At 40.8% G+C, this 15,010-nt stretch overlaps 1 protein-coding gene across 2 annotated transcripts in view; it reads right to left on the bottom strand.

The window, feature by feature from the left end:
* Nucleotides 1–1,117: 1,117 nt before the first annotated feature.
* spire1a (spire-type actin nucleation factor 1a) overlaps nt 1,118–15,010 on the bottom strand; it is a 33,907-nt gene continuing 20,014 nt past the window's right edge. The window contains exons 5-18 of one of the 2 annotated variants that reach the window (XM_078267402.1): nt 12,677–12,751; nt 12,384–12,548; nt 12,038–12,124; nt 11,481–11,610; nt 9,534–9,581; nt 9,043–9,197; nt 8,261–8,342; nt 8,010–8,152; nt 5,980–6,009; nt 4,929–5,066; nt 4,756–4,826; nt 4,184–4,211; nt 3,890–4,053; nt 1,118–3,785 (exon numbers count right to left, since the gene is read on the bottom strand). In XM_078267402.1, the coding sequence (XP_078123528.1) occupies nt 3,515–3,785; nt 3,890–4,053; nt 4,184–4,211; nt 4,756–4,826; nt 4,929–5,066; nt 5,980–6,009; nt 8,010–8,152; nt 8,261–8,342; nt 9,043–9,197; nt 9,534–9,581; nt 11,481–11,610; nt 12,038–12,124; nt 12,384–12,548; nt 12,677–12,751 (1,587 nt within the window). In that variant the 3' untranslated portion in view covers nt 1,118–3,514. The remainder of the gene's footprint in view (nt 3,786–3,889; nt 4,054–4,183; nt 4,212–4,755; nt 4,827–4,928; nt 5,067–5,979; nt 6,010–8,009; nt 8,153–8,260; nt 8,343–9,042; nt 9,198–9,533; nt 9,582–11,480; nt 11,611–12,037; nt 12,125–12,383; nt 12,549–12,676; nt 12,752–15,010) is intronic. The other variant, XM_078267404.1, reaches the window with a different exon arrangement.

The raw sequence follows: 15,010 nt of genomic DNA, 5'->3' as shown, positions 1-15,010 counted from the left end.
TATTTTCAGTGTCTGTTACTAACACATCAAGGGATAGCATTTCATTTCTAGCCCTGTCTCTGTGTGTGTGTGTGTACACATACAGCAATTGTTAGAAGAATTATATGCATAGGAGCAACATACATGCTGCCATCAACATCTACTTACCCTACGCTACATAACACGTAGGGGAAAGAAATGGATTATAAAATATAACCTAAAATCAATCAGTAACATCCCTTTTCTCCTTTTTTTAACAAATGTGTCAATGCCCTTTAGTTCTTGATTATAGACTCAGATCTCAATGACTAGAAAAATACAGATTAGTTTACGGTCTCATTAAAGAGAAACCACAAGTAGTTTTAAGTACTAAGTGAGGGTTTCCCTGCTGTGCTATGTGAGTTGGCCTATTCCCAGTCTGTAACCTTACCCCTGTATTAATGTGATGGACAGGGGGATTAAGAAGGTTTACACCTATACGGCCAGAGGTGGAGAAGAAATGCAAAGAGATATTGCCTATTCTTTCACAAAAATCCTACTAAGACCAGATACATCACCCTCTTCGGATACAGTATGACTTTAATTTGAAAATTAGGTGCACGCTACAACTAAAGGTTTTGTTTGATATTGTTTCGGCAATAATGCAAAATTGGCTGCAATATATACACTTAACTTTCAGTACTCTGAAAATTCACTTAATTCTGAAAGCTACTAAGCGAGAAGAAAGTTACATTTCAGTAAAAATAAGCAACATACAATTTAACATTGTGAATTATTTTTGATTATTACTTATTTAAAAGTCTGTAAAATAAGGAAAGTAAACTATTAGATTAAGTTAAAATAGTACTACTTGCTAAGGGTTTGAAATGTAATGTACTTTTCTAAAACGTTAACTACTGCATCTGGTCAACTGCAAACATTGTTTGTATGACAACAATCAATCAGCATAATCGGACACATCAATTCTGAATATGGCAATACCGGTAACTTAAAACTGTAATACACACCTTCCACCACCTGATGTCCCCATGACCACAGGGTGATGTGAAGTGCAACAGAAGGATTTCCTCTCATTGTACCTCCATCCCCCTCTGCTGTCCAATACTGCACATTCCTGAAACTAAATTTAACACCAGGCTTTAAATTCTGCATGAGTCAAAGTATGAATCATGATGGTTTTATTAGAATTCTTTTGATAAAAACAAACAGATCACAGTACAGCATGCATACATTCGTTACAGATGTCTAAAATAAAACTGGTCAGATGTACGGTTTCACTGGCACATAGCATCGTTATTGAACAAGCTGGTTAGGCTTCGTATTCATTTGGTAACGGTCACAAAACACACTATATGAATATATATGCGTGCGTGTGTGTGTGTGTGTGTGTGTGTGTATATATATATGTATATATAAATAAAAGTCTTTTGAGAGGAATAACGCGTTCATAAAGCATATTCAATGACCGTTATATACTTGCCTACATTCAATGAATGGAGTGTTTAGTTTTGGCCATTATTCCATTCCAAAAAATCTGCAGCCATTCAAACACATTTTCATTCATGGGGAACTCTGGGAAATGGCACTATGGACCCCCCAAGAGGTGAAAAACAAGATTTTAATTATTATTATTATTAAGACAAGAACCCAACATAAACAATAAACTGGTCCAACAAAAGTGCGATTTAGAGGAGTATTTTAACACTGAGGAGTTTATAAACTATACAATAGAAATCAAATTTTAATATTGACACAAACATAACAGTAACAATAAAAGGTTTCAGAGAAGAATTTCAAATAAACTCCAGAGGCAGAAATCCTAAAACATGGTAAAATTATACTACTGAGTTAAGTTTTTTTTATATTAAATTTAGAACAATTAAGATATACAGCATGTACACATTCACAACCCTACATTTCTGTGCTTCCGTTGCCTAGCTTTTAACATGGAAAGGGCCAGAAACCTTGGATTACCCTAAAAAGGTCCCCCATTAAGTTTATCACATATATGTACAATAGGTCCATAACTACAAAAAGGCATTTAAAGAAAGAAATTACATTTTGGCACCAGGCACAGAATTGAATATACATTAAAACTCATAGCTAAAACCCCACCCAGAAAAATAATGTGACTATTCTCCCCTTCAACGTGTCATCCCTACAACATGAGAGAACAGCAAATATGCATTTAAACTGGCTAAAAAATGAATGATGTAACATTTGGCATAATTGTTGCTGGAAGAATAAGAGCGGGGGCAGGGGAGTGGCAGAGGTCTACCACAAAAACAACTGACAGGAGGATCTACAGTGCATTTCTGTCAAAAGACAATCTGTTGTTCATCCTGAGTGCTAGAAGTAAACAGGAACTGGAAAACGCATTTATTAGCCAAGATTAGGGATGGGCCGTTATACTATTTACACATTATCACTGCTGCTTTTGGCTTTCTGTATCATCTGATCACGCCCGTGTCAAATATACATTCTCTTACCTGGTTCACACTAGCGACATCAGCAACTTAAAGGTGCAGTAGGTAAGCCTTATAAAACTAACTTTCTGTCATATTTGCTGAAACTGACCCTATGTTCGAGTAGAAGTACATGAAGCAGCTGGTGTCTAAAGGCCGTTTTATGGTTCTGCGTAGAATCGACGGCGTACCCCTGCAGACCCCCGCAAACCCCTCTGCGTCTACGGCGGACCCTACGCTGTAGCCTGACATGCACCTCTCGAAAAATGTAACTACACGTCGCGGCCATGCACGTCGCTCGGCCGTGGCTTGGTAGCGTTGTATCCCCCCCTCCGACTAATTTCCTGGTTCTCCTTCTCCATAAACAACATGAAATCAAGGAGAGGGTTAACTTGTCCTGCTACAGATTTCCCACCGTGGTCAGAAAACACAGGGGAGACACTTTGTTTCTCTCACTATGCCTCTAGAGTCACAACTTGCTCCGAAGATTATCGCCGTCACTCTCTCACTTTCTCCCTCGCTCTATCACCCACTCCCCATACACCCTGACGCAGAACTCCGAAAGGGTCACGACGACGTAGGAGCGACGGCGTAGCTACGGTGTAGAGTTTACGCACAACCATAAAACGGCCTTAACTGTGTATCAATCACTTCTCATGCACACGCATTCATTCTCCATTGTGGGGGGAGGGGCTTAAGAGACTGTTTTTGGGCTTCAACGGGAGGGGGGACACTGAGAAGTTGTCAATGTTAAAAAAAATTCGCTAAGTCCTGGATCTTGGCAATCATACCTACGGCACCTTTAATTTAATTATTTTACCCACTGTGTCCTGACGATCACTGACTTATAGAAACATGGCTCTCCTTTGTTATCTGGCAGCTCTGATACAGTCCTGACCAGTCATGACCAATCATAGCGTGCCAACCTTTCCTGAGACGGGGTAAAGTATAATAACCTTTACTAACTTTGGAGAGGGATGGACTGGCTTCATTAAAGGTTGTTTCTTCTTCATTGAACAACTAAGCTCTGGGAGAGGCGTGAAGAAAAGTGCACAGGGCAGTCCCGCTTTCTACACCTCATTGATGGCGCGTTCAGACGGCCTGAAGTTGACCGAGTTAGACGAGGACAAATAGAAGGATTGGGTTTTGCGATTGAGACGGGCACGTTTGGTGGCCACGCACAGGCTGCGCTTGCTGGAGGAGATGATCTCCATGATGAACTTTTTGCAGTCTACGCAGATCTCCATGGTGACCCAGTCCTCAGTAAACTCCTTGGGCAGCTCTGGCTCGTCCTGCGACCGGCCATCTTTGCTGCTACTACTGCTGCTATGCTTAGATGACCTGAGGACGGAAAGAAACAATGAACTGATCTGAAAAAGCATGACATTTTCACCATATTTCCTCAGTAGATTTAAAAAAGAAAAGGGAGTTCCACAGTAACATACTTGTAAACACTTCTGCGTTGGCTGTGTCTGCTGTGTCCAGACCCAAATGGGTGCTTTTCTGGCTCAGCAGGGGCAAACGCTCCACTTGCCTCTTCTTTAGCCACAGCACTGGGGCCCAAAGAATAAATGGGCAAGGTGGAGTAGGGCTTAGGTGGCAGTCGCATCTGAGGTAAAAAAACAAAAAAAAAAATATACACAAAATGTTTTTTTCTTCTTTTTTAAAAAGAAATGGAGGACCTGTTGCGTTGTGAAGAGCGTCAAATTAAAAAAAGTGAGTGTTCAACAGCCGCCTACCTTTTTAGAGCACTGGGAACACACAGGCCTGAAGAAGAAAAGAATGAGCCGTTATGTTGAACATTATTGAACCGACACTATACTGAAACAGCACTCCACCAATTTACTCCGATAACAATGTTAGAATCATGGTGGACAGTTTTAAACCAAAAGGATCAGGACTGATGCAGCAGAACCAGAGATATCTTTTTTTATTCCACACATTCATTAACCACAATGCAACACAACCAGAGACAGTTGGGTCGGAGATTTGAGTGTGTTAAGCTAGTAGCGGTTAGTCTCGAGTCGCTAGCCTCAAGCTTACATGAGAAGCGGGCTACAGAGGTCTGTAAGCTCGCTTCCTTTCTAACTCCACAAACGTGTCGTCTTCAGACCCAACTGTGACTGACTCAAGTGACATCACTTGAGGAAATGTAGCAGATTTCATACAGGTCGGAAGCCACAAAAAGGCTTTATACTACTTTTTTAACATACAGTAGTACTCCCCAACATGTGTAAACAGACTTTGAGGTGTACAATTGGTGGAGCTCCCCTTTAAGTTGAGTAGATCTAGTATTAGTGATTCAATTTACCTTTTGCAGAACTGGCAGGTATATGACCAGGTAAAGAGAGAGAACTTCTTCATCCGACATGAGAAGCAAACCTAGAGAGGAAAGCATGAGGTGAAGAAGGTACATAGAATCTGTTGCATTGAATTGATGAGTGAGGAGAATTATCACTCCCGAAAACTCTATGCGGTGTCTACCTTTCCTTTCTTGAGGGCGGTGTAGATCTCTTTGTACTGCTGAAACTTCTCCAGCTCGGCCTTGACCAGAACCTGTCTGATGTGCATCACCTCCTCCACAGTCAGAGCCAGACACTCCACCGGGTAGCAGAACTCCTCCTGCAGGGAAAAACACACATCACATCAGCAAACTACTCTTATATATGCAGATTAGGAAACAGATTACCCAACAACAACAACAACAACAGCAAGGAGTGATGTATCTACTGCCCATTGCACACCACGTAACCAAAAGACCAAGCATGCAATGAGATGGTGAAGGTGAAAACACCAATCTTCTATGCTCTCTGTGACCCACAAATGATGCTTCCACTGACATGACAGTGTGACAATAAACAGGAAATGCAGAGCATGCTGGTAATGAAACATTCCAGTCATGTTGGTGGTCCACAGCTTTTGGCTATCAAATTTACTTTATTCCTGATCACAGGTCCATATTAAAAAACAGATCTCTGATAAGATTTCTAACTTTAAAATTCAGCCAGCTCAACATAGAGAATTTTCTTTTCTTTTTGCACCATGCGTTTACTTTTGACATTACTCAATGGACCTATAACGATACTATGGCTGGTTTATAACCACTATTTTCATGCAACCAATTTGCAAGCTGTAAGCTGTGGTCGCCAGGAGATTTGTGACATAGTTGGGAGCCTATTTAACATTTTCAACATATTTATCCATCTTTTGTCTGAACTTAGTAGCTTAATGCACCCAAAGTCAAAGTGAAAATTGCTCAGGGAACTTCTTCACCAATCATTTGCTCTCACTGTACTTCAGTTGGCTTGGATTAGAAAGTGTTAGACTCTGCAGTAAATGTTTACAGATACTTTTTTTTTCCCCTTTCCAACCTTCCCCGAGCTATTTTCAGTATGCCGCAGATCTCCCATTCACACACAAATGGTCATACCACAAGGTCCCAATCATCTAAAACAATTTAAATAGATGGCATTCTGGATGGGTCCTCCAGTGTTTCAGTATGTGCCTTTGATGATATGCAGTAACAGTAACATACCGTGCCCTGAGCACCACTGGCGGCTTCCACCTGACCAGCAGACAGAGGGAACAGGACGTTCAAACAGAAGCTTATATTCTACCAAGCTAAACACATACAGTATGCATAAATACAATTTAATAAAAGATTGATCTAAAGGATATTTTTGAGAGGCTGCCAGTTACATTATTATTTATAGACAACTTTCAAAACGTTCACCCATTATTTCACAAACACTCTCCTAGCACAAGCTTGTACCATTAATATAATAATAATAATAATAATAATAATAATAATAATAATCATCATCATCTGGTGTGGCATGAAATTTAATTTAATTTAATAACCGCAAGTACCATGACAAAACTAGAATTCTGCCTCTCCTTTGTATGCTTCTGCCAACCAGTCTGTCCAGACTGGTCTGTTTTTGCAGAACATGATGATGTCACAGTGAACTTGACCTTTTGGATGTACAATAGTATTACTTCATCATCTTAACCTATTAAATAGTTATGTGAAATGTTGTTAGCATAAGAATTCTTGAGTTATGGCCAAAAACGCTTTTTGTGATGTCACAATGACCCTGACCTTTGACCTCCAAAATCTAATCCGTTCACCCTTGAGTCCAAGTGGACGTTTGGCCCAAATTTGAAAGAAATCCCTACAGGGGGTCCTAAGAGATCGCCTTTACAAGAATGTGACAGACGGGCAACCTGAAAACATAAGGCCTTCGGCCACGGCTGTTGCAGAGATGTAAAAAAAAAAAAATCATCTGACAGCAACCTTCTCAAAAGGAGAAGTGTTCAATGAGATAGCAGTCTTCATATCTCATGGCAGGACAAGCCAGCCGGTGTCTAGGTCGGATGCTGCCGACCTACATCTTACACATCCTTGATAGTCTTCCCCGCTCTCCTGGTTCTCCCCTAATCTGTCTCGCTCTGGTTTTCTAATAATATGAAGCACAATTTTAAAATGGGGTGATGGATAGAGAGAAGGTTGACCAGGTTACCTTGGCGCTGGGATCCGCCATCAGCTGCAGCATTATATAAAATAGGAAATGACTGCAAGTAAGTCTTTGGGGTTAGACAGCTATCCAGTTTAAACATTTTAATGAAATATAATACAATTACCAGAAAGGGAGGGGAACTGCAACAAAGACCTTACTGTTTAACATCTACTAGAGAAACTCAACTTCTATGTATCTATGTGAAAGGCCACGCATATTTGAGCATGTGCTTGTATCAAAAAAGGAAGTAGAAATCTGTAAATGTTTGAGTTTTTCATACCTCAATCGGTCACAAAGAAGTTTAATTATTCTCATTTTTAAATGAGGCAAGACAGGATTTAATCACTAACATTAAAGGCATAAATATATAATAAAATGGTGCAACTATCCCCAGGAGAGCAGTCTCCAAGGGTTTAAAGCATATTTCTTCTGATTGATGATTGAAACCAGGGCCACTAGTTTGGCGCCAGAGGTCTGTCATTAAATTAGCAAGTGGTGAGAATGAACCGATTCCATCTAAAATCGGCCTGTCCTGTGGTTTCAATTACATCCATCAACCTCACTAGAATCATACGACCACTGCAGAGTTATTCAGAAAACCAATGACCTCATAGCAAATGAATGATCGGTCACAGGACGGGAGTAAGTACAACAGATACATACGGTGGTCTTGGTAGATTAAGAGTTCATTTGAATTGTTATGTGTATGAGTAGTTACTCTACAAACTCTGCAGTTCCACATGTATGCCTGCACTTAACCACTTTTTACTCTTTTCGCATATTTCATTTTGTTATATTTTATCACTGAGCAGACCGATTTTCATTTTGACTGATAAGAAGCTGATAGAGACATTAAAAGGAGAATAATCTCAGCTATACCAATAAAAAATGTAATTTGACCATCTTAGTTTATAACCTAATATACGTTATTTGCAACTCTGAAGCTCTGTCATCACCCTCAGAGGTTTCATCCATTCGTTCATCAATTCATTCATCCAGGCTGCGATTGGTTAATCCAAGGAGATAGCTACCACAGTTTACATACCAAAGACTTGGAGCTCTGTCTGGATGGAGGTACAAAGGGGCAGACGCTGGTGGGGGCCTCCTTCTCAATAGAGTGCCGCCTCTGTGGAGACTGACGCTTGTCTGGCTGTGGCGTGGCCGAGACAGGCAGGAACTTTGGAGGAGCTGGAGACATAAAAGAACAAAATGTGAACATTCTGAAGACAACTTATGTTTGAAGTGGCCAAAAAGCAGAATTTAATATATTACAATATGTTTCAGGTAAGCTCATACCCTTCTTCCCTGTGACAGACTCGGGTGACGTGTCCTCCATCAAAGACGTGGACATACTGGAGCTGCTCCGTGTGGGCTCCTCCTGTCAACCACAAAATGACACTGATTTAGTTGCATGATACTGCTTTAAATGACTTGGAATATTGCATGGCAAAAATAAATAATTATTATTATAAATCCAATGACTTTCTTCTTTTGGAAAGTTGAGAGATACTGCATCAACATTGTTAAAGCTGCTAACTTGGAACTGGATTAAGGGGGTGATAGTCTACATCCACGACGTTCCACATCCGGGATTGCTCCATTGCCGCCAGAAATTCCGCCGGATTTCACCCTTTTCGGCCGATGTACGGTAACTTCCGCTTCCTTTGTGTTGGAATTTTAAACTCCGGTCGATTTATGAGGACTATGGTTAACTGCTCCTCAGATCTCTGCAGGGTAAATCCAGACAGCTAGCTAGACTATCTACTATTAATCTGAGTTTTCTGTTGCACGACTAAAACAACTTTTGAACGTACACACGTTCCACCAAAACAAGTTAATTCCCGAGGCTATTTTGCATGGACAGCGTGGCTCTGCCCGGTGCTTAGCACCGCCCATGACGATTGTAATTGGTTTGAAGAAATGCCAATAAACCAGAGCACGTTTTTCTCCCATCCCGGAATTCTGTGTGGACTAGCCAGACCCTCCTCCGCAGCGCTGTGGAGGAAGGTCTGGCAAAGTGAGATTAAGGGGGTGATGATCATTTTATGAGCACGGACAATACGAGTCAGACATCTTACATCAGATTCGGAGCTGTCCAACTCAGCCAGCGGGGGCGCTTTGAGCAGCCTCTTCCTCTGGCTAAGGGGCGGCGCTCCACCTTGATTGGCTCCCAGGGTGCCAATGGCCAGAGACTGGGTGCTGATGGCTAATTTTCTGGGCGCATCAGGAGTGTCTGCGGGTGAAAGATAAGATTTAACTTGTATTACAAGTGAACCATAAAAATTCTAGTGAATCATCTTATCTTAACAGCTGGCCATCATAACTCCTTTGTAAACTATGGGTGTCTTTGTATTATTACTTCATGATGCCACAGAGTCAGTATACACAGGCCACATGGTGACCAAGATAAGCCCCAACCATATGCTTATTATATTACAGATTTCTCCTCAATCATTTCATCTAAATGAAGGAAACTAGACTAAAAAAATCTTCATGTATTTTGGTACAAAAGGCCAAAAGATGACACCACTGATACTGGCTCCATACACATGAGACATTGCTTCTTTACCTGAACTGCGGAACAAGTCCTGAGGAGTGCTGATGCTTTTCCCTGCACCTGTGAAGGAATTAAGGGGAATATAACTGTAAGTAGGAGCACACACACATTTATATTTTAATTCCTGATGCCAGACTAGTACCACAGGGAGGACTTGACAGCAACAAGCATCTGTCAGACCAGGTGTTTACTGAGGGGATGCTGTGTAGTTGTGGGCTATGCTCACACAAATATGTTGTGCATAGCTGGAAAGCACAGAGGGAGTGGTAAGTGATGGGGAAGTGCCAGGGGAAGCAGAGAATAACAATGAGTGCAGCCACAGTGCAAAAAGTTTTTCATACACCCATCTGGATTGCGGTCATCCTATGAAACTGTAGTGCTACATTCAGATGGTCATCTACCAATCAACCAATCATCTGGAGGTAGACTGCTGACACTAGTGTTATGTAACTCGTCATATTCCTCAGTGAGAGCGGATTAGGGTGACGAGCAGGGGCAGACTGGCTACATGGGCAGAGTGATTATCTGTAATCTCACCATACTGGCTCAATGGCTATCCCTCATCACCTAGATCACAGATGGTCCCTGTCAGAAACTACAATATCCTGGGAACGCTGTCAAACTTACAGTATATCATTCATAATGACATGCCTTAAATTGAGGATTCCTGCTCTGAAGCTTTATGTTTTTATTCTGCCTCCCAGCAAAGACCAAGGTGACCATTTCACACAGTCTGAGATTAGATTGCACTGTGTTGACCCATCTTTTCTGCAGGTACAGTAGTAGATGTATGTATCGTAATTGCAGAGAGAGAGAGAGAGAGAGAGAGAGAGAGAGAGAGAGAGAGAGAGAGAGAGAGAGAGAGAGAGAGAGAGCGAGAGAGAGAGAGAGAGAGAGAGAGAGAGAGAGAGAGCGAGAGAGAGAGAGAGAGAGAGAGAGAGAGAGAGAGACACAAGGGTGTGTTTAAAATCAGGGAGAAGCAGGAGCTAACCCTAAAAATAGCCTGGAATGAAACACAAGGTACGACAATAGGAACACAATAGGTGACGTGAAACTTTACCTGATGAGTCAAAGCTGTAAGACATGCTAAGAGGTCGCATGACTGACAGATATGCCCATGTTTGAAATAAAAGAAATGGGAGCAAATAGGAGAAAGAGAAATCCATGAGAGTTAAAATGCATGGTGAAGTCAATGAATCAGCCAAGACATATTTGCAAACATAGACAGTTTCTGAAAATCGAACATTATGAAGGACATATTATGTTTAGGATCTATAGCCTCCCATACGTATGATTATGCAACCACTGCTCCATATTACCCCCCTTAATCCCCTTACAAAAGGCATCTTGTGTTACCACATAGAAGCACTGTACAGTACACACCGACAACATATTTGCTGTTTTTATCTGATTAAAGCCTTAAATGGTTTGAAACATTAGATCCAACTGGCTAATTATGACGACTGCATACCACAAGGATTATTTACCTCAATGCATTGCTTTTATAAAAGTAACCACAAAGCAGCATGACCTACCGGAATCATATTATTAAGTTCAAACCAAAGAATTTATCAGTTATCAGTAGTAATATCAGTACATTTGTCAGTAACCACAACTCTTACTTTTGCAGTGCAGATCTAGCAAACAACTCGAGACTCGCTGCTGCAGTAAACGTGATCCTTGTTTAAACACTATGACACTTCTGATTAAGTGAAGTAGGAAGAGGTCTGTTAGAGTAATCATGATGGATGTGGTTAAGACATGGTTAATGGTTTTTGTCCTGAGTGAAGGGGTTAGGCTCGTAAAGCAGAAAGTTAACAGACATAGCTCACGGATTAGAAACAATCTTCAGATAAAACAAAAAGGTTTAGTAGATAGTTTGAACAGAGTGTCCAGAATGCTGCAGTGTTTCATACATTTGTGCAGGTATGTCAATGTGTGCAATTGTTAGCGGCTCACCTAGGCGGCTTCTGCGGATCATGTCTGGTGAGACTGGCCTGAGCTTCCTTTCAGCTTTGATGCCCTCTAGCAGTCGCTCGTGGAGGCTCCGGGGACGTGGTGGGTGGGGTTTCAGTTTACGGGCTGCAACCTGTCATGAGTACACCAAGTGAGTACTCAACTGCCATCACCAGACCCCCCCCCTCACGCTTCCCAGGAAATAGTGTATGCTTTGTAATTGCATTAGGCCTTTAACACTTCTATTAGTCAAAGTTTATCACTTAAACAACACCACCATGTGATGATGGACATGCATGTGACATTATGTTTCCCATCGTTCACACCAAGTCATTTGGCTTTTACTGTGAATTCTGGTATAACAAATGACAACAATCTGGTTGAAACATGAGGATTATCACGAGGCACTCTCTAAATGTTACCAAACTGAATACTGAAAATACATCAGATATCAGTATTATATACTGAATACTGTATAGACTAAAACTGTAAGGGCACTTTGAACTACGTTTGGGGAACATATCTTCTGACATACTGGCACGGTGCTGTGTACTACTCACAGGGTTGAGAGGCGGTCGCGACCTGATGAATTCAAGAATGATCTCATGTGCACTCTTCTTTAACTTTGGCGGGATGTCTCCATTCACCTGGAATGACATTGTTAAATTTGATGTGGATTATGACTTAAATTAATACCCGCACTGTAGAGGTTGTCTAAATCTGCAGAGAGAAATTACCATTGCCATGTAAGAACATTAAGAAATGTGACTATTATTAACACGGAAAAATAACCTAAGCAAAAAAAATCAAAACATCTCATTTTTACGTTTAGGTCTAGAGTTTTTCCAAACAAAGAAAAAAGCTTAATGAAATAGAAATAAATGCTTGTCTTGACGTTTCCCATACCATGACTTTTCGCAGCTTGTAACGTTTGGAGCGGATGTCGTCCATCAGCATTTCATACGGTGTCAGCTGGTATTCTATGGGTAATGGGTTATACTGACGCTCCTGAACCTTCTTTAATTTAACACCATCTCGTAGATCTCGCATCACCTGCACCCAGAACCGTGCCTGGTGGGGACAAAAAAAAAAAAAACATGCAATATGATTAAAATACTGCAGCACATGTTTTGTAATTACCAACACATGATCACAGAGTTAAATCTATTGGTGCTTCGTGTAGGAAAAAATGATCTTACCCAATCTGCATTTTGCAGCTCATCGAGGTCTTTAACAGGTTCCCCTCGAGTACTGCCCTCCATTTTTCGAAGGTTCTGGCAAAGAAAGAAGACAAGAAATACATAAGAAGGGGGGGGGGATTTTTTTTCAATGTCATGATATTCAAAAGTTGTACCACTGCATTCACAGTACTGGCTGAAATTAAGTTGAGGTAACTGGCAAACTGCCATGTTGAACGTTGTTTCACATGAGTGTGTCGATATCAGTCTCATTCTTTATGGGGGAAAAAAAGAAGCCAATAGTCAACTAATGGCTGCTATTAACGTCCGCCTGTTCAAATGTCAAATGTCGTCAGCTGCATGTGACGAGTCTAGATATTGTAAACAGTTACTCTGCTGTCACACTATTCTTTCAGTTGAGTTGTTTTTCACTGACTGACTATCATGACAATGCAATGAGTGAGGACAGACAAAGTAGCTTCCCAGATTGGATGGACGGGACAGGATGCTTTTCTAGCAGCTCCACCACCAAAAGAATACGGCCACTTTTAAATTTCCTCTATCATAGGCACAGCCAAATACTATACTCATATTATAAATAAAAATCTATATTAAGTTTTGATTTATCTGTTGTTTTAGGTCAGATGAAACCAAAATGATCTACCATATCACACTCAGATCAAAAAAAGGAAAAGCTGGGGCACCCTGGTAGCTCACTTGGTTGAGCGTGCGTCCCATGTACAAAGGCTCAATCCTTACCACTGCATGCCCCGCCGCCTACAGCTATGCTATCAATTAAAAGGCCCAAAAAAGCCCAATAAATTATGTTAAAAAAAGAAAATCCTAAAGGGTCCTCTGTTGACAGCTGCAGCTGCTTTTCGTCTTATCTACACATCTATTCATCCGCACGACACGCCTGTGTTTACTGTTGAAACTCCTTCCTCCTTCCTAAGCCTAATCTTTTTTTCTGTTGACCTGACCTTTCTCTTCCAATATCCAAATGCATTTCTGCTACCTGCCAATTTACCCTTTAACTTTGTTACCAGGACTTCCTTCCTTTTTTAAACCGTGGCAACATTTAACCTGTGGCTTAGTGAGCTTTCACAACAAATGATATAATAATTTGGTTTATCTCTAGACTGGCAGAACAGACCAGGGAATCCAACAAAAAGAAGCTGATAGTTACTTAATGACGACTCTAAATTACATCTGCTTGGGAGACAGAAGAAAATTTGGCTAGCCGGCTCAACCGCAACCAAGAAAATGATAGCTCAGTGCTGGCTCCCCCCCACTCGCTTTGTATAAAACAGTGGTTGGCGTACTTCCTAGACATAATTATGCTGAGCTCTCTACAGCAAGGATTAACAAAGCCAAGTCATCAACTATAGACCTATGGAAAAACGTAGCAGTACAGGTATCAGTCCTAATGACCTCAGCATCACAAGAAGTAGAGTAGAGCGACTAGGCATGGTGTGATTTTTGTTTTGTTTTCTTGTATATTGGTTTGTTTTGTTTACCCTGAGACCGCAGAGGGTGGGAGAGGTTTTGGTTCTTGTTTGATTGTAGTTTGTTCTGTATGTTCTATGTTCAAAAATATAAAAATAATAAAAAATGTATCATAAAAAAAAGAAGCTGATAGACACTGACAGAAAAGAAAAACAACAATGAGAGAATCTGAAAGAAAGACTAGCCTCTTAATTTTTAAGCATGTACGATACTATGTTTAAAAATATAAAATAGTATCACACATGATAAGTAAGGATGATTACTTATTAGCAACTGTCCAGTGACATTCAGTGCTACAGGGAGTGCAAAGCAGCCCCTATACCCTGGTGCCCCCCTCCTGTAAGCTTCTTAAATTGCTGTAATAAGGTTAAACTTGATTCTATAACCATATATTACATAAGGTTGTTTGCATGACTTGCACCTCCTGCAGAGGACACAGCCAGGACATATCGCATGAGTGTGTACATACATATTGTGCAGCAAAGCTACACCGTCTGACCGGCTATGGAATAAGTCATGTGGCTACATCTACTCTAAACCTCAACCCAATCAGGGGACACAAAGTGTGTACTTGTTAGAGTGTATAAGAATGTAATTCTATTTTGAATACTTGAGTGGGGTAGGGCAAATGTTTTTTTTTTTTCCCCCACCAGCTTTGTACTACACTTTTCTAAGACTTTATAAAAGGTTGTCCATTAAAATTTCTACAAGGGTAACAGGGCCTTTATTATTATTTTTTTTAAGAATTGCGTTTATGCACAACACTTTCACACACAAAATATTCACATCATCCAGAAATTTCTTACGGTTTGTATTTTGTGCCAATAATTACACATACATGCTGGTCTG

The sequence above is a fragment of the Sander vitreus genome, chromosome 14 (assembly GCF_031162955.1).
Source record: "Sander vitreus isolate 19-12246 chromosome 14, sanVit1, whole genome shotgun sequence".
NCBI lineage: Eukaryota > Metazoa > Chordata > Actinopteri > Perciformes > Percidae > Sander > Sander vitreus.
Note: the sequence above shows the minus strand (reverse complement) of the source record. Positions and strands in the feature narration are given on the sequence as shown.